The 24,136-nt window shown below is 37.6% G+C and overlaps 1 protein-coding gene across 1 annotated transcript in view; it reads right to left on the reverse strand.

Annotated features, from left to right (window-relative positions):
- Positions 1–24,136, reverse strand: part of Ctnna2 (catenin alpha 2) — a 1,054,352-nt gene that overhangs the window by 231,101 nt on the left and 799,115 nt on the right. Inside the window, exon 10 of the mRNA XM_048352594.1 lies at positions 10,038–10,118. Within this exon, the coding sequence (XP_048208551.1) occupies positions 10,038–10,118 (81 nt within the window). The remainder of the gene's footprint in view (positions 1–10,037; positions 10,119–24,136) is intronic.

Below are 24,136 nucleotides of genomic sequence, written 5' to 3' on the forward strand. Positions count from 1 at the left end.
CTTCCATATGGCTTCATGTTGCCTTATTTACAGAGATACTATCTTTGTTTACGAAGTTGACATTTTGCTCATTGTGGATTTGTTTTTACAAGTCTTTCAATTTCCTCAAAGGCTGCATGAACTATGACTTGACTACTCAATTTTTGAGTGCTCCCTAAAATTTGTGCCTGAGCACAGTGCCTCATTCACCTTTGTCTTCCTAATTAGAACCCTGATCCTTAAAGGCACAGATGGATCTGATCTAGCCACTAACAATCAGACATTCATTTACAATGTAGGCCTGTAGGAAAGGGGGCTTTGAGAAATAAAACACACACACACACACACACACACACACACACACACCGACAAACACACACATAAATGGCCTCTATCCCTAGTGCTTGATATAGATCTCCTAAAATGTTTACAGATATGGATGCTAGTAAATTCTTTTGTTCTCATATTTTGTCTTTGTCCTCACTTCCCGACATTGAAATCCTAAAGTCTTCATGAGTCTTCACTGATAACTCCTGATAAAGAGCTCAAAAATCTTTCCTAGATATACATGCCAGTACTGGGGCTTAAACTCAGGACCTGGACACTGTCACACTGTCCTCGAACTTTTGTGCTCAAGGCTAGTGCTCTACCACCTGAACCACTGCTAAAATTTCTGACTTTTTGGTCATTAATTAGCGATCAGAATCTTATTGACTTTCCTGTCTAGCCTGGCTTCAAATCTCATCCTCTTGAGTAGCTAGGGTTTCAGGCATGAGCCACCAACATCTAGCTGAGAGGAGCGTCTTTAGTTCTACTGAGGCAAGTCAGGCTCCTGTAACCTCAGAATAAAAGCTGACTGCCAAGGGGACCAACAATGTGGTTATAGGGTTAGGACTTTTAGCTCTCCTCCTGACCCTGATTTGTACCAATGGGAGAGGCCAAATTGATCAATAAAGGCCAATGATCTAATCAGTCATGACTATTAATGAAGTCATCATAAAACCCCAAAAGGACAGCATTTAGAGAGCTTCCCATTAGCTAAACCTGTGGAAATATAGGGTGGGCATCATGCCAGTATAAATTCCCACATGCTTTCCATAGTCCTCTCTTCATCTGTATTGTTCATGATGTCCTGTACATAGCTATAACTGGTTAGTTCAGTTCTGCAAGCTGCTCTGAAAAATGTATCTACCTGAAGAGTGGGTCATGAGAACCCTGATATGCAGTAGGTTGTCAGAAGTATTGGCAACAATCTCTTACTTGCAAGTGGCACCTGATATCAAGGCAGTATTGCAGAATGAGTCCTTCAACTGTGGGGTCTGAAGGCTATCCTAGGGTAGATAACATCTGAATTGAACTGAATTAAATGATAACAGGTAACGTTGAACAACTGGTGAGGGAAAAGTTCTGTCCATAGGTTGATAACCAGAAATGAAGTATACTATGGGAAATGCATGAGGATGGGAAAATCATTTGGTTTGTTTGTTTTATGTCTCTAAGCCTCAAGTGTGGATTCATCAGCCCTTGAAACAGAGGACTCTCTGTGATCTGACACAGTTTGGAAGAGGTCAGTAGATGAAGAAACAAAGGCAATTGAATTTAAAACTGAGAGAATATTTGAAATACTTGGATAGCTTAGTGGGACTGAATCTTCCTATATAGCCCAAGCTAGACTTGATCTCCTGATCCTCCTGCCTCAACCTCATAAGTTCAAGTGCTAAGAGATTAGGAATGTGCCACCACACCCAGACTATGACATAGATTCAAGGTGTCACTCTAGAGACATGAAATTAAAATTTCCCAAAATGGATTAAAAAAACATGCTATTTATCTTTTCTTTGACTAAGTCTCTATAAAGTAAGCCATGCAATGGAAAACTACTGGGTGAAGGTATCTTCTTTTAACATAGAAATAATTATAGAATAAATGGAATTTTTAAACAAAAATCTACCCTTGAAGCAATGAACAAGGGACATATATTGAAGGTTGGGAATATTTTCTGTGTTAGGTGTTTTCATATAGCTGATTTCTCATTCTTTCAATTTTATTTTTTGCCAGTCCTGGGGCTTGGACTCAGGGCCTGAGCACTATCCCTGGCTTCCTGCTGGCTCAAGGCTAGCACTCTATTACTTGAGCCACAGCACCACTTCTGGCTTTTTCTGTTTATGTGGTGCTGAGGAATCGAACCCAGGGCTTCATGCATGCAAGGGGAGCACTCTACTGCTAAGCCATATTCCCAGGCCAGACATTTTGTTTTGTTTTTGTTGGTGTTTTCTGACTCATCCTGGTGCTTGAACTCTGGGCCTGGGCACTGTGAGCTTCTTTGCTCAAGGCTAGCACACTGCCACTTGAGCCCCTGCCTCACTTCCAGCTTTTTCTGAGTAGTTTATTGGAGATAGGAGTCTCACAGACTTTCTTGCCCAGACTGGCTTTGAGTTACAATCCTCAGATCTTAGCCTTCTGAGTAGTTAGAATTACAGGCATGAGCCACTGGCACCTGGCTCATGGGGATATTTTTAAATGCTCTTGTTTTCTGTGTAAATTCTTTTATGAGAACTAATCCAGTTATAAAACTAAAGTGATATTTAAGCTAAGCTATGTAGGGTAGGGGTTAATCCAGACAAAGCCAATGACAAATCAAAGACAGAAGGATCTGTGACTAGTGGGGCTATGGCTAGCTAAAGGGAGAGAGGGAGGCTGGAGGCTGGAGGGAGACTGGTGATGAGATCGTGATCATTTCCTTTATGAAAAGCAATTGAGCAGAACTAGTAAGAGTAGAAAAAAGGGACTACAAATACATAAAATGTTATAAGTGAACTCAGTGATTGATGGGAATTTAAGGGATAGTAAAGGGAGGAGTTGCCTGGGGATATAACTCTTGCAAAGTTCAAGAAACTAGGAAGTACACAATTGTATAGGATCAGAAGATCAAGGTTTGGTTGTAAGGTGCACTGGAAATTTCACACAACTAAGAATGAGGGCCAGTATTAGGGGTAGGTAAGCTAAAACATGGGCTATTTTAACTAGTAGGACCCTTATCACACATTCTACCCAAGCAAAGAGTGAAGTTGAGCTTCCTTGGCCATCTGCAGTCACATCCACGGGAGCCAGTACGTAGAATGATGAGCAGGTGGGCCCCACTACGACTGATGGCAACAGCAGGTGAGGCAGAGCCTTCAGGGAGATGATTCACTCTAAATTTTAAATCTATTCAACCTTCTTGGGAAAAATTGGAAGATAAAGAAATATCAGCAGTCCGGATGGAAATTTCTCTTAGGAAGATTGATTCCAGAAGAAATTTTAGGTAATAAAAGAAAACCTCAGCAAAGAAGGTCAAATGGAACAGATGTATTTGTCCCCAAGCTGGCGGCAGTGATCCTTTAAGTACATTCAATCTGAATCAAAGTGATGAGCTCCAGCAACATCTCATTTCAGCATACTGTGGATATACAATGCTCTGTAGAGTCATCCTCTTTTATACAACAAGTGTGTTGGAACCTAAACGTAGTCTCCAACAATGAATGTAAGCCATCTTTACTTCAGTGTGCTGAGTGCTCTGAAATGTATGTGGTCGCACAGCAAAAGGATGGTCTGAAAAAAATCATTGCTGTTTAAGTCCTCATGTACAATATTTCCTGCTTAGGGATTTCATCCTAGAAAATGTGATAGACCTTTCCTTCAGTCATCCTCCAGTGGATATCTTCCACTTGGGACTGTTAATGGCATTGTCCTTATATAAAACAGGAGGATGCATGGTGGAAGGGTGAACAAATGCTGTCCAGGTATTCAGTATATACTTTATAGAAACTGAACTATTGCAACTTATGGGCAGGGACGGAAAAGGGACACTGAAAGAAAGAGAAGGAAGTGGTAACATTGCCCCAAAAAGAACTGTACTTATTAACTAACTTATGGAATGGTAACTCCTCTGTATAACACCTTAGTAATAACAGTAAAATTATATTTTAAAAAAAAACAACCAGGAGCAAGTACTAGAGATTACTAAATGCAGACATTCTCTGAAATGTGTTTTGAAACAATCATTGCTATTTACACCTTTGCCTTCCCAATTCTCCTTCAGTAAGATAGCCTGGAGAAATGAACAGAAGAGAGCAGACAACAATTAAAGATCCTACTTAATTGAGAGTTTCATACACATACGTTTGTGTGTGATCCATCCTTTTGTGCAGTATAGTGTTATTTGATTATTTAGTGTTGCTCAAAATACCTGATTCATCCTGTGGCCCCCAGTTTCTAGTGAGAGAGAAGACAAGCTTGATGTGTTCCCAAAACTTGAGTTGATATGTGAACTATCAGCCTTTGCTGGCTCACAGAAACAAATTAAACTACTTAGTGAATTGAACAGCACTTTGACTAGGGAAGAGCTTACTGACAGTAATATTTTAGAAACCACTTCCAATTAATGAAATCATGTATTTTACATTTGGCCTAATGAATATTTTCAGGAGATAAAATGTAAGCTAACATCCATGGAAGTTTTAGCAGAATTTTTTTCCCAAGTTCAAACAATGGCCTTTTACCCGTGAACTCTCTCTTAGCTATTCTGACCTTTCTATTCATAACTTTTGGTGTCTAGCCGTCATTGAGTTGCTGGGTTTTATATTTTAAATCTCTGTTATGGTGTTATCATTTGCTAGTCTCTCTGCTTCCAAAGCAGTGTAGAAGTGTGACCTGAGGACAACTTCTCATAGATGATTTGATATCACATGGGTTTCAGAGTGACAACACAAACTTTAACATTTGGAGAAAATTCTAATTTTTTTATCATTTTGTGCTATGATAGCCATATAGAAAGTCTCATGCCTTTATAAAAGAGAAAAACAGATTAAAAACCAGGAATAAATGATTTGAAAAAAAATGTTTTCTTGCAATGAATCTAAAAATAATCGGCTCCCTCACAGGCAGATATGAGAAAAGGAACTGAATGCCTCAACATTCCTTTTATCTGTAAATGTTTTGGAAAGTCTATAATTCACACATTGAGAAGCTAGATATCCAAACTGAATAGCATTTTTTTTTTTGCAAAAACAAGGATCCAGTCAACCATACAGTTGGAGACTTAGAGATAATGTCAAGTAAGTACCATGTTTTTGACATTCACCATGGATGCTATTTTTCTGCCTATAGTATATACATATCACCTTAAGCCCTTGAGTAGAGGAGGTGCTATTGAAAACCACAGAATACCTATCTATATTTATGTGAGATATCCTTCTTCTCTGCATCCCGCCCCCAGCGTAGATCAGTACATGAATGACCGATCTGCATATGCTAGTTCTATGGAGAGAATAGACTAGGTAAACGGTATGCGCAAATGTCACAGCCACACTGCCCATACTGGAACCTTCTACCCCTCCATGTCCTGTGTACATGCATGGACTTATTCCATCATAAAGCTAGTATAAGGATTAAATATGGACAGTACTTGGAAAGAACTTAGAACTGTTCTTAGGTACATGGTAAGAACTTGACATTTGTCAGCTATCATTTAATTTGCATTCAGTGGACAGTGATTTTACAAGCTGTCATTGATGAGAATCTGTCTTCATATACAGTTCTGCGATCAGGAATAGAGCCTCAAAAGGGAAGCTGGTAAACTATGTCAGTTATAGTTGTTCGTTCTTTACCATGGAAGATTTTTTTTTGTAGTCTGCTTTGAAAACCAGGTTATGATCAATGAAGCTTTAAATACACCATCCAGTGACATGTTGTCATTGGGTGGCTCGTGATCCTCTCTTATATAACCATCCTACTTTAATACTTATCCCAATGTAAAATCGTTCTACTCAGGAAATTTTGTGGTTGAAGATATTTGTACTGTAATAGCAAAATGGAGACATTTGACAAGTTGATGATCACTAGATCTCATTTTGGGGATCACCATAATGGCTATCAAGGGCTACAGATTAAGAACTAGGCCCCTGATTTGGAATAATTAAGCCCCTGATTCCTTTTGAGAGTGAGAGTGACTACGTTTAGCCCCTCCATATAATTAGAGCTAATATTTCTTAGCTTCTTATAGGGCAAGTTTTGAATCCTACTTTTCTTACTGATTTGAGAATAAAGACTAATAAAAAGGTGAAAATTACAACCGTAGTTAACCAACATTCCTGTATGTGTAGGAAAACCTAAGAGACTATGCCCAGAACGGTGCACAGGTAGTGTATAGGCGAGCAGGTAGGGACACCTGGCAGACACTGCTTGGGTCCTTTCTGAGCAATGCATGGACCATGTGGGCCCCTCGGCATTCAGACAGAGAGTCAGCCAAAAGCTTGTGCTCCCAAAACAGTCTGGTTCCAGAATCACAGCAGTGATAATAGCTCAGACATGGGTCCCACTGTGCCCGCAGCTCTAAAATTAGAACATAGTACTTACAGCTGGCAGTTATAATCCCATAAATTCATTTTAATTCCAAACAAAATACTCCTGAGAGGATTCTCCCCAACCACTGCCCATTGTCACAGGCTTAATTGGCAGTGTGGATGTGTGTCAATCATTTTGAAACATAAACCTTTGGGTTCTGATGACCTTTTTCACAATCTGTGACTCTCCAGTTCCTTGGGCTATATAGCCTCAAGAGAGGCTGGTTCACTTGCTAAAAAATATCCAACTGAAATAGATTCATTTTATTGAATAATTTCATGTTCTTAAAACTGTCAATAAGTCTAACTCTACTTTCTTTAATTAGGGAAGTGGAAGTTCGGATTGTGATTATTTCTTTTAAACTTGATAAGTGGAACTTTTCAAGGTTCCAGGTCACCTTTCTGAAGAGCACTCCCTATATGTGGAGCACTGAGGAAAAGGCAGAAAACTGAAAGCATCGGAAGTCATGAATATTACTGAAAATCTTTCTTTTTGAAGTACAATCTTTGATTTCATTTTTTCTCCAATGATTTTTGATATCTTTAAATATCACATAAAGGAATATGTGACTACAAGGATATGATCCCAGGTCATTAATGGCTCTCATTTAGACTCTGCTCTAAAGAGGATTTGCCTGTGATGGCAAGTACAGAAAGTACCTCAGCAGTAGGGAAACTTCATGGAGCTACTCCTGGGCCACTGTTGCACAGGAGTTATCAGTCACTCTGGGAAAAACTTTGTTAATCCCATTAACTACCCATCCAAATCTAAGCTGATTATCAAACCAAGCAAATTAGTCATTGTGTATTCCATCTGCACAAGTGCTCAGGAGATTTGATTTAGCACAGAGAATATTTTGTACCACTACAGGTGTACATGGAGAAACAGAAGTGATGAGAAGAAAGACAAAAATATACCCAAAATATGGATAGGGACAGAACTGACAGATGGGTAACATTTTAGTCCTAGATAGGCAGATAAAGAATGAGAACGGACTTTGAACCAAGTCCACAATGGAGAATGAGATTATGCCATAACTGCTGAGACATAATACCATGAAATTCTTCCCCTCTCATCCTTAATCTTCCATATTTTTGTAAAAATAAGAAAAATATCATATGCATAGAATCATTTTAGGGGAGGGCATACTATGTCTGCTGTCACATTCACAGAAGTGCTGCTAGGGGCCTATCTCCTAATCAGCTGAAACATCATTTTTAAATTTTACCACTGTCCTCTGCTGAAAATAATCATACTTTTCTGGAAAATGTAATACCAAATTAAAAATCACTTTATCCATTGAGCAGTAGGACAAAAATACTGTTTTAACAGTTCCATAAATAGGGAGAGCTATGGGTGCTAGCTGTAGATATAAAAGCACAATCCCTACTGTACGCAGGAAATCAGGGAAGCAGAATGACTTCGTTCTTGTTTGACAGTCTGATCAAAGAAAGGTAAGATCTGGAGGTGATTTTCACTGCTTCTAAACCTAATGTGTAAATGAATAAAATTAAAAGTAATGTGTACTATACCTTACAAACTTTGGCATAGGAGACTAATGAGGATTTTCCTTGGACGCATATACTTTTACAGAGCTCAAAGAGAACTTCCAGACGTAATTTGACCCTATTTTTATGTATAAGGTATTCAAGATGTAAAGCAGGGCGCTGATGGTGTGGCTCAATAATAAAAGTGTTTGTTTAGCATGCCTAAGGGCCTAGGCCTAATCACAGAACTGAAAGAGAAATATCAGTATATTTAGTCAAACACGGTGGCTCTTGATTGCAATTCCAAGCACTCAGAAGTCTGAAGGAGGAAACAAGGCCAGGCTAGACTATACAATAAGAAAAAAAAAATGAAAAAAAAAGAGAGATGAACGTTTCACAATCTCTGCCACTTTTTTCTTTGGCAATACTGGAGCTTGAACTCAGGTCCTGTGATTGTTAGGATGGCATTCTACCATTCGAACCATATCTACAAATCTATTTTTGCTGGTTATTTCCAAAATAGGGTCTTGGGCACTTTTCTGCCTACTTCAAATCAAGATATCCCTGCTCTCACACTTTCAAGTAGCTAGGAATACAATGTGAACCACTGGTACCAGGCTCACACAACTTTTAATCCTCAATTTTATTCAAATTGAGGAGTAAAATCCAAGGTACAAATAACAGATTTAATGTTTTTCCTTAACTATCTTCTAATTCCTATCATTCCATTTCTGACAAGATGTGACGAGATAGTCTAAAAAAGAAAAGCAGATCTGATTATCTATATTTATTTGATGTTATGTATTAATGCCTAAAATGACAAAGTTATAGTATGCCTATTTCATGGTAAAATAAGAGGAAATGCTCTCCCCCAAACAACTTGTAAACTGAGCAGTCAAACCAGGGAATGTACATTACGGAAGTAACTATGCTGTCTTCTGAATGACAATAGCTTAAGTACATGCACTCCTTCGGGTAGTATCTCAGAGACAGACAGCACTGATGCTCCCTGGCAGAAATCAGAAACAGTGTGATACTCTCATATAGATCACTTCTAAGATGTTGTTCCATCATCCTTGTCCAGGCACCTTGCTAAACTGAACATCTATACTTGATGCACTGCAGGCAAAAATGGAAGACACAGTAGTGTTAATCCAGGTTTTCCAGCTACCATGAACAATGATTTGATCTAGCTAACTAAAACAATTAAAATGTAGTCAACCAAATGGACATTTTTAAGCAGCAAAAGTAGGAGACAGGCTGCCTAGCAGACAGAAACCAAAAATGGGGATTTGTTATAACTTAATGTATAGTTTATGGTCTCTTCTAGAAAGAACAGTATCGGTGAAAATGGTGCTCATCAAAGAAACATAAAAAGGATTTAGGACAACATTTACCAGTGTTAATACAACATTTCAATGTAAAAAGGGGCTCCTCCGAGATGATTTTTTCCTCCAAGCAAAATGGCTCTGTCAGACTAATGACGTCATTAAACATTGAAATCATCCAACAAACTCTCCTTGTTTTGGCTTCCTACTTCCCAAGCAATCATCCAATAAGCAAACATTTTAGCTTTATGTCCCTAAGAGAATTACACTGCGTGGTATGATCTTAACTAGTCAATTAGATTAAGATGTGCATTTCTCATTAACCACTAGCATTCTAGTTCTATCATTTAATGCATTTGAATTTGATAAGTGAGAAACACGAAGGAGGAGGTAAAAAGGTTCATAAGAAATGTACTCACTGCCTTATATATGTAACTGCAATCCCTCTGTACATTACTTTGACAATAAAATGAATCAAAAAATTAATGAAATTTTTAAAAATAGAGGGCTGGTATGTAGCTCAGTGGTAAAGTGCTTGCCTAGCAAGTGAAACATCCTGGTTTGATCCCCAGTACTCAAAAAAAAAAAAAAAAAAGACAAAAATATTTAAAAAAGAACTATCAGAGAGCTGCAACCAGATTCTATCTGGTCCTATGAGGAGGGACTGCCCTTAATGGGCTGCCAGCAAATTACTCTACTTAACGATCTCTAATTGTCTAGTGAAATGTTTCCATGTATGTGTAGATTAAATATGAAATAACAGCCAAAACATATATTCTGAAAAGGAAGCTTAAAAAAGAAGACATTATTGGAAATTACTACTAAATTTTATGCACTTCAATAGAAACTAAGTAAATACCTGTCTCCTTAGGTCTCTTGTTTTCTTGGTCATCTTGTCAATTGCAATGTTTAGAGGATCTCCTTTTTCTTTCCTTCCAGTCTATTAAGAAAAGAAAAATAATTTCTGATTTTCATAATTCAATATTACAGACATTAAAGTTTAAAATCAATTCAGAAAGTCACTTAAATTATGGAGCCCAAGCAATTAAAATATAGATTCATTTCAATATACAGCTAACATTATAGCACCTCTAAAGTTGTTGATTTCTAATTAAAAATGAGCATTGATGAAAGTCAATATATTCTCAGTGTGATTATACATATGTTCACATTTGATGCCATGCAAAACTATTTTCCTCCATTCTACAGCTATTCACAGATTCACTGAACATAGAGATGTTTTGCTTTTGATTCCACATAAAAATGTTTTGTGCTTCTCTATTATGCAAGCATACTTTGAGATAATTGAGATGACAAAAATAAATCAAAATGAATTTTAGGTTATCAGAGTTCACAATTTTATATCAATATTTCATAAGCTATGTTGCAACTGTACCAAAAATCAAAGGAAATACTTTACTGGAAAATACAAATAATTTTAATCTCTCTTCTGCCCTGTAGAACACAACAGTAAGCAACCTATAACATGAAGTTATGAAGAAACTGCCCTTTATAACTTTAACAAATAACTATAAAACAAAGTATCCTTTTAAATAAACTATTCACTTAAAATTTCATAACCCTCTATTTCATTTCTTTTCTCTTTTCATATGAACAAAAAAATTAAAACTAAATAACACAAAAATCTGTTGTCATTTTCAAACAGTAAGTAGATATGCTAGCTTCAGCAGTACTTATACTAAACCAGTTAATAGATACCCATGGGCAAAAGCTCTACAAAAAATACATATGGCATTATTTTTATCTGTTGTTTATTTCTCTCTCCTTAACAGGAAGTTGTCTTCAAACAATTGCCAGATCTATTACATTACCTAAACTTCAGTCTAACATTCTATAGAATAATCTTAGAGGCAGGCCATCTCATGTAGCTAAACTCAGCTTCTATAAAATCAGTTTAGTCCATGTTAAACAAAATAGCACATATGGGTGCTTCATTTTAATTATCTCAAATCCTACAATTTTCACCACCTTTCCCATTCTCTAAACTCATACCTTAACTGGATCAGATATATCCCTTCAAGATTTTTAAGTAGAAACATCTTAAAACAAAGTGCTTGTCATTTTACAACCTTGAAAGATTGGCCTACAAAGAGTTGCAAGAAAACAGAGTATATAGAGAAGAAGAATGTATTGTTTGGTCTTTCAGAGAATTTTCAGGAAGTTGCACAGCCAGTGCACCTTCGCTGCCCAGACTTTTTATGTTCAAGTATGTCACTAGTTTAGTATCTAGAGCCTACATCTCTCTGCTTTGAATTTCTCCTAATAAATGGAATATCTGACAGCAAAATACAAGGTTCTCTTGTAGATAATTTGACTATGATCTTTCTGTCTTTTAAGATCCACAGATTTCTCATGCTCTGTCCATTTGCTAGAGTAATCAAACATATTTTTACATTTTTCAGAGCTTTGCATTGGCTTAAAGTGTGGCTATGACAGGAGAGTAGATTCCTGTAAAAAGAGAAATAATCAAGACAGTTTGAATGCAAAAGATAATTACTGAGTAACCTCAAAGATCTCATTAATCAAGACAAATAATAAAGACTTAAATGTAATATTCTAATGTATCAATTAGTGCCAAAAGAATTCACGTTGAGTGAGATATGAAATTTTAAAATTAAAAACTAGATCTAACAAGGGAGGAATTAGGGTAGAACCAGTGAGGAAAGTGTGCAAGTTTGGCATATACTTTTTAAATTGTAATCTTTTAAAAATTATAGGATATATTTATACTGAAAACAAAACCCACTATCTGACTTAGAATCCTATATATTGATGTGCTAGATGTGGCACCCCTACCCCGAGGTTGATGCTGTAGACTGTGACTAGGATTGTTAAAGACATTGGTCCCTCCCTATTCTGTGAGCCAAGGGTGACATGAGGAGTCTATCCCCTGTGAAGCATCCATTACCTGCAATTGTCAAACATTCATCCTTTGTATGCTAGGTGGGATCACCATGGGAGACAAACAAAAAGTCAAAACTATTGTTCTCACCCTAAGTAGCTCCTCATACAAATGGTAACACCAGAAGGTGAGACTGGCATTGAAAACAGCGCGCAGAGTCCTAATGCTATAAAGGGCAAAAGTCCACAGAATAAGAAGAAGACATTGCATTGGCAAGTCCAGCATTCTCAAAGGAAAAATAAAGGAATTTATACCTTAAACCCTGGGTTAGATTAGCGTAGGAGGTAAGACATTTTAAAGCCTCACAATAAGAAATAACAAGTTGGGTTGTGAATGGGCCAGCCTTTTATAAAAGCTAAGAAGGAATCAATTTGACTAGCTATAGAGATTATTTTATGAGTTTCTTCACTGTGTGAGTCCCACTGACAATGTTTTGGTTTCCAAGCTCACAGATTCTCTACAGACATCAATATCCCATGTCACAATTATCAGGATTCGGTGGGTGTAACATTTGCAAAGCTGGGTCTCCCCAGCCTCCAAATCCTTGGCTGAAAGCAATGCAGAAATGAGGTTGACTTGGGTACCAAATTTGTTATCATTCTTTAGGGAAGCAGGGGATTTTTAAAGCAAGGATTCAAATTTAGGAGATTTGGACAGCTGACCAAAATTATCAACAGATTGGCCCTTTGTTAGCTACAATTTCTTTAAAGAAAGTATGTCTGTAGGAATAACAGTGACATGGCCACAAATACTGAGATTTGCATAGCAAATGTAGACTTGTAAGTCATCCTTGCAGGCATTTCTCTGTTGTTTTGTCTGCATGTGGAAATGATCTTAAATTGTTGATCTAAAATGGACTGGTAGCCCATCACCAAGAGAAAACGACAGAGACAGAGACGGAGATGACAGACAGACAGATATAATTCCTAATGTCAGCCCTCTATTATTAGTCTCTGTAATCTTGGGCTAGTGATTTACTCCACTTTTTTTTTTTTATATATATCTGATTTTCTCCTAAGTTCAACGGATGGTGTAATGTATGTTCTGTCTCCTTCCCAAGGTTAGCAAGATGATCAATCATGGTGTCAATGTGCTGGAAACAAAGGCATTAATAGTATTCAGGATGATTAAGAAAGAATTTTTTGCTGTGGAAAAGAAAAATGAAAGTCCTGATTTAGAAACTACATAGAAACTATTTCTGGATCACCTATACTTCTCACTTTTTTGCAGTCAGGAAATAAAGTGGGAAAAATCTTGCCAAAGACTAGAATCCCTAAAGGGTAGTTATTTCTCTTAAGAAATGATTATTTGGAGCAATTCATCTTAAATAGACAACTAGTCTGAGATATTTTGAAGGCATTAATTTAGGGGAAGAAACGTTGTCATTTCCACACTTGTTTCTTGGATATGGTTGCTAAACAACAGGATTTGACCATCACAGTGAAAAAACACTAGTTCCCAGTGGGTCAACTGGAATCAGTCTTTTAATTAAAAACAACTTAATAAACTGAAGTTTTTTTTTAACTAACTTCTCATTTTGAAATGACTATTTATAGCTAAAACGTGTGGTGTTGAAGCAGTCTCCACTTACTCTCTGAACAAGAAAGAAAGGGGGGGAAAAATCATTTGCTTCCAACCAGCCAATAGCTATCAGACTGACACATCAACTTCCCTAGCTCTAGATTTAGCACCTGTAGGATGAAACTAGTTGGAGATGACTTGTAGACCATGGAATCTAGAAATCAAATAAACACATAACACCCAATTCCCTGGTGCAGGCTAGCAGTCTTGGCTCTACAGAAAGGCCATGACTTGATACTGCCTTAGGGTTTTCTCATGTCTAAATCATGAGTAAATGATTGCTATGGGACTTCCTGCTGAGTGGTGTGCAAATGTGATCTGTAGCACAGTTAGTGCAGTGCCTGAGTGGCAATTAATTCAGTCATGTTTGGCTATGTCTCCTTCCCTACTACTTCATTCACCAAAGATGAGGACAACAGGGCTCAGAGATAAAGTGACTAATTCTGACCATTTAATTCATCAGACCAGCATCCATGGAATCCCCCATTTCAGGGTGTTTCTTATTCCATACCTAAGCCATCCCCATTCTCAAGTTTTCTGGATTCTGTAGTTATATATTTCTGAGTGTTCCAATTTGTAGCTATCAACAAAATCTTGGTTGGAGGAATATGTCATCTGTCACTTTTTGTCCACAACACTGATGTGGAATTCTTGGACCTGTTTCCCACTTGCCTTCTTTACCTTTTCCTGTACAGAATGAGTCTGCAATAGAATTAGCCATTTAATAAATACTGTTATTTAGAAAAAAGAAGACAGGCGAATACTTTCTCACACTGCTGTGGGCGCCTTTCCTAGTTACCATCTGTTGTGCTAGGGCAATGTATGTTTAGTAAACTTTATTTGTTTTAGTCTTCTCATGCTATTTTACAAAACACATTCAGTGTAGACTATGGACTGAATTGATGACAGAGAAAAGAATACATTTCTTGATTTCAATTTTATGAGAGATAATTTATTCTCCCATCCTCTGGCTCTAAACTCAAATATAATTTGTCAAAGTTATCAGATTTTGTTGGGAAGATCTCAGTATTTCCAGTTGAGTTCTAAACAGAAGGTTTGGACCATTAACTGGAATTTTGGTTTTTCCAATTATTCTTCAGGAAAGCACAACGTTTCATTTCAAAAATCTTTCATGATACTTCCTTTTGCCTCTGGAAAATAAAGTCCCTACTATCTTGAATAAATATTTTCCTTCTTGGGGCTGGGGATATGGCCTAGTGGCAAGAGTGCCTGCTTCATATACACGAGGCCCTGGGTTCGATTCCCCAGCACCACATATACAGAAAATGGACAGAAGTGGCGCTGTGGCTCAAGTGGCAGAGTGCTAGCCTTGAGCAAAAAGAAGCCAGGGACAGTGCTTAGGCCCTGAGTCCAAGCCCCAGGACTGGCAAAAAAAAAAATAAAATTCCTTCTCTCCATAGCAATATCTATTAAACTCTAAAATCCTCTGTATACAATGTATTTATATTGACATAGTTGGAAATACACAGCTGATACTAACAGTCTCATTTATAAAACAAAATAGTAAGCAACATTAGCTTTTAAATGTCTCAAAATGAATATTTTTATAAGTTATGGCCATTCTAACCTATAATGGTACCCTAAACACATTACCCCATATATGTGGCCAATTTTGGACATCCTGGAATACAAAGCTACTGTCCAGTACTTCTCTTAGGTCTACAGATGAACACCACCATCTTTTAGAGCAGTGTTTACTTGCCAGGAAAGGTTTTAAAAACGTAAATGTCTGTTCCTTTCTTCATAACATACCTGCAAAATTGACTGAGCCTATAAGGAATATTCAGAATACCATGTAGCTGTGACTCTAATATAGTGGATATGTGAGAAGCTAATCAAATGTCCACTCTTCAAATTGTTGTCATTTGAAATAAGTGGAAGTCAAAATCACCAGAATGGCTGAAAGCAATAATGTGCTATATACTCTATCTCCAATATATTTTACTGTCATTTAAACCTATGATTTAGACAACAAGAGGAAGGAGAAAAATTATCTATTGATCTAGGAGTCACCCTATCATATTTGGAAGGTTGTCTATCTGCCCTCAAATTTCACATATAAAAATCATATTTTTATTACAAATAGCACCATTATTTATAGAACCTTGAGCATTTCACAGTCTGGGTAAATCACAGTCTGGGCATTTGGACCTTTCTAAGTATTGCCTTTTCACTATCGAAGAATATTTTTCCTGAAAAAGAAATAAACAATTTTTCTTTAGAATGGATTAAAGTAAAGTAGTGACCTCAAAGCAAATCTGTCATCTAGATATTCGACCACCTCAAAATCTAGCTTTCCTGGACGTTAGGATGATGGGAGGTGGGGAAGAAAGAGGGGGGTACACCTAGAAAGAGCAGAGATGATATATCTCTGACCACCCTTGTCAGACCTTGTCAAAGCTTTAGCAAAGAATAATCAACTTAAAAAATCAATATGTAATACAGGAATATAAAAAGTATTCCGAGTCCTACCCATCAGTACCCTTGCTTTATAATAAAGATATGTGCTGACAAACCATCAAGTGTTACATTAAAAACACTATAAATTGAATCTCAAACAAGGCTGCCTGGCCAAAGGATGAAAATATGCTAAAAAGAAAACCTGTGAGAACTAGCCACAGATTTATAGGTTATAGGCGGAATTGCTAGGGAGGAAGCACCTTGATTTTTTGTAAGATTTATAAATCAATTGTAGATTAACTTGGAGCAATGTAGACTACCCCAAAAAAGTAAAGCATAGCTAAAAAATAACGGGATAAAGGGAGCAAAGAAGTAAAGAATGAGAGCCAGAAAAAAGTACAGATCATGAGAGAAATCAGGTCATAGAAGGGATAAGGAGTGAGGGGAAGGGAGGAAGACAAGAAGAAAGTGAGGAAGAGGAAAAGTGGGGGGAGGAGGAGGAAAGGGAGGGAGATAATAAAGGAAAGAAAATCGGCTTTGGAGTCTGGTCAAATTAACACATATTTTCCATTTCACCTGCTATAACAAAAAATACCACAAACAAGGTGACTTGTCCCAACAGAAGTTTGTATCTTGAGTAAGGGAAGCTTGAGAAGTCCTAGATTGAACCAACAACAGACTCTGTGTCTGGTGAGAAGATCTTCTGGTTACCTGTGCACAAGGGCAAGAGCCACAAGGAACTACCCAGGGTTTTCTTTCTGGGGGCACTGACCCCATTCATGATGGCTCTAGCCTTGTGACCTAATCAGTTCTCAAAGTCCTCTACCTTCCAATACCCTTCTCTTGGGACTTATAATTCCATTTCTCAATTAGAAGAGAATACAATCACTCAGTCTACAGTATATACTGCTTACAAAAAATAATTACTTTGCTTATCATTATATCCTTAGAGTCTAAAGCTAAACCTGGCAATAACAGTTACTTAACAAATTTGACTGAATCAATCAATAGGACATTTGGCCTCCTGAATTCTGTTTTCTCTAAATTCATAAATATACTATAGTAGATTACCTGACATTCAAACTAATAAATTATCCCATATTGGTTACTGTTCAGTTTTATCACTTACATCCAAAAGGCCCTCAATAAATAAGAGAAGTTAAGGTTCTAGGCTAGCATGATTTGGAAATGAGGTAGCCGTAGAGGAAATCCTCAGGCAATGGACACTGCATAGAATACTGCATGAAGGGTTTAGTCTTTGGCAAGAAATTGGATCCATTCATGGGGAATTTTATAATACTGCTCATTGACCAACCAAGCTTTATCATAGTATTATACATTTTTTCAGTACAGTTACTAACCAACCTTGAGAATGTATACATCAATACATCTGTAGAAATCAGAATGTTTCTCAAATTTCTGTGTCTATAATATCCAGACACTAGTGTATATCTCCAAAGTCTTAGCATCGTTTGCTGGGCTCCTCCTTCGCCATCCTCAGTATGTCCTGTTAAGACCAAGATTTTACTTCTCCAGTTCAATATTCCTCAATTCTTATCTATTTTTTTCCTGGAGTTCTATTTTTTGTTTATTTTTGGGCCTGTATTTTTAAACATTAAGATTTTATCCCTTTAATCTGTAAATTACTATATTTTCAGTTTTAGCTTACAATATTTCTGTCTCTGTGTTAGGTTCATAGATGTCTGGCTAGAAGGAGCCATGTCCTTTCAACCAATCACTCATCTAGTAAGTCTCCATCGATTCTTCACGGAGCAGCTTCAAATCCATCTCTTCCCGGTAGTCTTTTTGTTAGGGGCAGAGAGGGAAATTAGTCATGGGGTTGGAACTTAAGGTCTGGGTAATGTCATTGAGCATTTTTGCTCAAGGCTAGTGCTCTATCACCTTGAGCCACAGTGTCACTTCTGGTTTTTCTGGTGGTTACTTGGAGGGAAAAGTCCCATTGACTTTCCTGTCCCAGCTTGCTTGGAACCAAAACCCTCAGATCTCAGTCTCCTCAGTAGCTAGGATTGTAAGCATGAGTCACTGGCACCCTGATCTCCAAGAAATCTTCCAAGACCTGCAAGCATATGCAGGTATCTGAACCTACTGTAGTTTCCGCTAGGAACTACACCAAATAAGTCAGATGCTAACAACATATCATTCTATATCATTTCACAAGCTTTCATATTGCTGCAGAACAGAAACCAAGCTTTCTGTTTGCTTGTTTGGTTTATTTTTTTGCAGGTCAAGAATACCAAAGGACTCCACACAAAAGCCTTAAGAAGTGCTTAGGTTGTATTCATTTTTAGACAGCTAATGGTCTAAGTAGGCATCTAAGGATAGGAAGTTGGTATGAAAGTAATAGATGATTAGGAAATGGAAATATAGGGTCCTAAAAATAAATTTCACCTACTTTACAATTTACTGACCAAAGCCATAAGAACTGTTGATTGGAACCTGTGCAATGTTAGAAATCTCACTCTTTGATTTGATCAACACAGGTGTTGCCTTCAGTTATTCATTCTCAGGAAACAAGGATTAGAAGATATTTTACACATTGCCACCCCTAACCTTAAGTGGTTGTTAAAAGTTGGGGTTAATTAACCACAGTTTCCTTCTAAGCCTGTCAGATACATGTACTAAGAAAACTGCTAAAAATGCTATTGCATTCCCACGGTGACATGGAAGTAGTCAAAATGCAGGAAAAAATTCCCATTGATTTTATACACACACATGCAACCATGCATCCATATACAAACACACAGACATACCTGTACACAGATGCACACAGATACACAAGTACATACCTATACACATACATACATACATACAAAGACATACATGCACGTATTTGCTGAAGAAGTGATTAGGATTACAGAAAAATGTAAAGATCTGCTTCATTTTTAAGTGCATTTTTCCCTCAAGTACTCAGATACAGTAAAAGCTATCCACTCCTAAAGGATCTCTAGAGTCTAGCATTTCCACCACCTCAAAAAAGGTCAATAACAAGGGTCCACAGTGCTGAGAGCTCACAGAAATTAAAAATATATTCAGAAAGAGTGTCATCTTAATTTATGGAAAGTATGGTTATTAAAGGGCCTCATGCCTTGGCCTCCTTGTGTCTCATTTACACATATGTTAAGAACTAGATCAGGCCATAATTCTTCCATCAGTCCAACCCTGCCATCTCAGATCATACACATGCATACTCCTTGGAGCACCTAGAGCTAATGTTGCTGTCCATTATAAACCATTATCTTACCTAATGAACAGCAACAAGAGTATATATGAATACATATATATGTACATACACATATATGTGTGCATATATATGTGTGTATACATATATGTGTGTAAGCTTCAGCAATATTTATTGAATTTTGGATGTCATGCTGTATGCCAATACATGGAATATATCATTATCCGTGTTCTCAGAAATCTGTCATGTGTTTATATATATACACACATACATACATATGTATACATGTATATACATAGGTATGTGCATACATGTTTTTCATGCATTTTAAATTATTATAAAGGAGGTGTACAGTTATATAAGTCAGATAAAAAGTACTTTTCTTTTTGAAATGTCAACCCTTCCCTCACTCTTTTCCAATTTTTCCCTCCCACCCCGCCCACAGTAGAATTCATTTTCAATGTAGTGGCTAGTGAGTTCCACTGCTGCATTTGCATATGAACACATCTGTGTGCATGTGTGTATGTATGTGTGTGTATTTGCATACACACACTCATATACATTTCCTTTTTTTCCCCCAATTACAGGCATAAAAGTTCAATGGCAGGAAAGTATCCAATTACATTTCTTCAAAACTCTGATGCTTCCAGCACAGTACCTTACACAAACTAGGTACTAAGAAAACTAGACATATGCAGTAATACACACACACACACACACACACACACACTATACACAACTGAAATAATTTGTATTCTGCCTGTTTGGTGTGATTTCGTGATACAGATGTCTCCTTCCCTACACCCACTCTCTCCTTCCCCGCTCAAAATCTCTCCTATACAGGTAGAAATGTCTAAAAGCCAAGCTTTGGTTTCATGGATAGGATTAACATGTGTGTGTGTGTATGTGTGTGTGTATGTGTGAGTGTGTGTGTGCGCGTGTGTGTAAGTTTGGAAGACCAGGCACACCAAGAATAAATGACTATCTTCAAAACAATGACAGGCAGAAGTAGATAAGCTTGAGAACACTAGCTACCAAATGGAAATAGCATTGGGACAAATGCGTTTCTTAAGATGGGAAGAAACCTATATGGGATAAAAAGGTAGAATATACTGCAAACCCAGGGGTGGAAAAAAACAAACTAAAGAAGTCTATGAGTGACAGAGGATAGGATAAAGCTAAGTTTGAAGAGTTCTATGCACTTCTTGTATGCCCAGAGATCCCCAAAGGTATCTCCATTAACCTGTCAGAGCCAGGACAATTTTGTCTACCCAAAGCAGCTCAGACCTATCTTAGTCTTTTGGCAAAATCTCTGAGGTCCATCTCTTCCTTCTCACTCTGGCTCCAAACAATTTCTGTTTGGTAATGTCCTCTTTCCTTCCCTGCTTCCCTCCAAAGAGCAGCAGTATCTGAAAACTGACTGCACGGGTCATGGTCATTAGTCACATAACATGACCATTATGAGAAAATTACCACTGTAATAGATTCTTTATATGTATATGGGCAGTTAAAACAAGTAAAGTGTATGTTAATGATTTACATGCCAGCAACCCGCAGTCTAGAGCTACTAATCTCCTTGTTGGCCCTGGTCTCTGGTTGTTCAGAAGCTGGGCTCTTTTTCATCCTGTCCCCATGTCAGAGGTAAAGTCCAGGTGCTCCCCAAACCCAGCACTAACTCCCAGGAGCTCACCACTTCCTGACCAGGAGCAAGCCCAGGACTTCTTCAATCTTTGGTAATCCAAGTTCTCATTGTGAATTTTCAACCAGCCCCTGGGACATTTCTTCATACTTCAAACTAATGAAAACTTTGTGAAGCAAATAGCATTTTTTTCAGCATGACAGTTAAAAACTAAACTAAGTATAAAGCAGGCCAAAACCCTGGAACACATGTCTCACATCGTCCCAAATATTCCTCACTATGTGGCTCGCATAAACACCATCTGCTGTGTTAATTTGTAAAGAATTACAAGGTTCTTAAAATTACACTTTGCTCTCTGTAGCGTACACTGTGTCTATTAAGGGGGAGACTTGAGAATGCACATCACATCCAGTCCAACACTTTTTGCTTCCTATGCTAAGATCTTACTGAAAGATTTCTAGGTCTGCATGGAATTTTAAGAAGTGTGTACTATTCTATCCAGTCCAGCTGGGGGTGGGGTGAGGGGCGGAGAACCAATAACCAAACAAAATACACAGCATCAATGTGTGCCTAGATGATCACTGGAACTGGGTACACTAGATTATTGTAGCAATGCTGAGTCTTAGCTTACAAATCAGAGTCTGAATAGCCAGGATTGGAGGACTCCTTGGAAGAAACTCCCTTCTTCATTGCCAACTCCTGACCTCCTGAGATCTTTAGATTATGGTAGTGTTCATCCCTGTCTATAAGCAAAACCAGAGGGACAGCATCTCATTCCCAGACATGCATCTCAGATAATTCTGATCTGGAAACATGCTGCTAATACAAATTTTAAGGTGAAATATACTATGCTTGATTAAAAGATAGACAGTGGTGGCTAAAATTAAAAAGACATATAGAAGAGTCTTAGGCTCAGTATTTATTAGGATAGAAAAATGAGTGCATTGCTAGAAATGCAGAATTTTGGTTCATCTTCTAGTAGATTATGTTACATTAACTTCAGGAGCAGGATCTGGCAGTTTTTTTCCCTTTCCTTCCTTCCTTCCTTCCTTCCTTCCTTCCTTCCTTCCTTCCTTCCTCCTCCTCCCCCTCCCTCCCTCCCTCCCTTCCTCCCTTCCTCCCTCCTCCCTTCCTTCCTTTTCTTCCTTCCTTTTCTTCCTTCCTTCTTCATACCTCCCTACCTCCTTCCTTTTCTTCCTCCCAGCCTCCCTCTCTCTCTTCCTCCCTCCCCCTCTCCCTTTCATCCTCCCTCCCGCCTCTCTTACTGACTTTGTCTCTTTGTCTCTGTGTCTTTTACAGTGCTGGTGCTCAAATCCAGGGCCTTAAACATGCTACACAAATGCTCTACTGTTGACCTAAGCTCTCAGGCAATTTTTATTTTTTTAATATACACTTTTAAAATTACAGGCAAGTTCTGGAAACACCAGGATACGTCTATTGATTCCAACCCAAGCAATTATATGAGTAATCAAAATCACTCCTATTATAGCCCAGGAATCTACATTTAAAGATTTCCATGAAATTCTGTTGATCAACCTAATTATGAGTTTTGCAATCATTTACTGTTAGTAAGCCTGAAATAGGATTAAGGATCTACAATTAAGGCAATTCACCTTAATTCCTGATGAATTAGTTGTTCTATCTCAAAAAACATGAGAGTCTAAACCAAACCACTTAATTAGAAAAGAAAAGCTGTACTGCCTGAGAAATTAAACAATGCGGAGTAAATACACTCTGCTATGCTATTTGGGAGGGCTAAAAAGTATTGCTCAAAGAAAATTAAACAAGTTTTCCTCAATTGTTTGCCTCCATTTTCATATCTACATATAGATATCAAGTAAGGCTAGTTGAGAAGTCAATACAAAGTCACAGAAGAGTCTTAACTAAGGCACAGAGAGCTTCGGAGAATTTTTCCATATCAAAAATAAAATAAAACAGCAACAAAAATCAGGGTCCTGCACCAAGTAGCATTTCAGAGCTTCTATTAATAAATGGAAGTCTACATTTCAGCATTTTCTGAAATTTTACTCCTGATTTATTCTTCCCAAGGTACCAAACTTTTTGCTCATATGTCTCAGTTCTGTAAGAGAAGAGTTCTGCTAAGCACTCTGTAATAATACCCAAATTTCCATTTTTTTTTCTCTTACTCCTCCTGAAGCAACCTCCAAAGGGCCCATCAGGCTCTGTGTCTCCTGAATCCATAACATTCATAAATGTCCCCATCCTCACTCCTTCTCAGCAGAGCAGCCCTTTCCTCATGTCAAATGATGGGCATTTCCTTCGATAAATCCTTGAAAAGCCTTCTTTGCTGAAGCTGGGAAGGTGGTCTCACCTCATATCCATCAGGTAGAAACCTATAACTGATTCCTGTCTCGTAAACCCTAATACAAGAAATCAGGAGCAAGGGCAAAGGTTGCTGCTTCAAGTTTGTTCACTGAGAATAATTGAGCTAAATAAACTACTGTAGAAAATTGAATTTTGAATACTGTGCACAAGAAAAAAACCTGACTAAGCATGATGGCCTATACCTGTCATCTCCTCAAGATGTGAGGCAGAAGAATGCAGGGTTCAAAGCTAACCTCAGTAATTTAGAAAGCCCTGTCCCAAAGTGTGTATGTATGTGTATGTGTAGATAGGCAGAAATAGGTGATATAGATATAAAGTCTATCCATATGTATATATATATGTATATACATGTATTATCTACTTATGCATGTGCCTATAAATACACATCAATATATTCCTACACACATATTCCTACACACATATGCATACACACTTATGAAAAGGTTGTGAGCAGCTCAATTGCTTGTTTGTTTTTTCTATTTATTGTCAAAGTGATGTACAGAGAGGTTACAGTTTCATATGTTAGGCCTTGGATACATTTCTTGTACTGTTTGTTACCTCTTTCCTCATTCCCCCAGCAGCTCAATTGTTTAATAATGAATTTGTTGATTGCATTTATAACCCAACTGAGTGAAATGAAAATGCTATGACCATATTTCACATTTGAATGTATGAGCGAGAAAGACAGGGAGAAGGTAAGATCACCTGCTATTATCTAGTATATTATCTTAGATAAACTATGAGAGGGAGAGTTCTCATTTGTTTGTACCTAAAAGGAGTTTCCTCTTCAGTGTCAATGGACAAAATAAAATAAAATAATTTAAAGAGCATGATTGTCTTTACTTTGCA

Source organism: Perognathus longimembris, chromosome 8 (genome assembly GCF_023159225.1).
Source record: "Perognathus longimembris pacificus isolate PPM17 chromosome 8, ASM2315922v1, whole genome shotgun sequence".
In the NCBI taxonomy this organism is placed as follows: domain Eukaryota; kingdom Metazoa; phylum Chordata; class Mammalia; order Rodentia; family Heteromyidae; genus Perognathus; species Perognathus longimembris.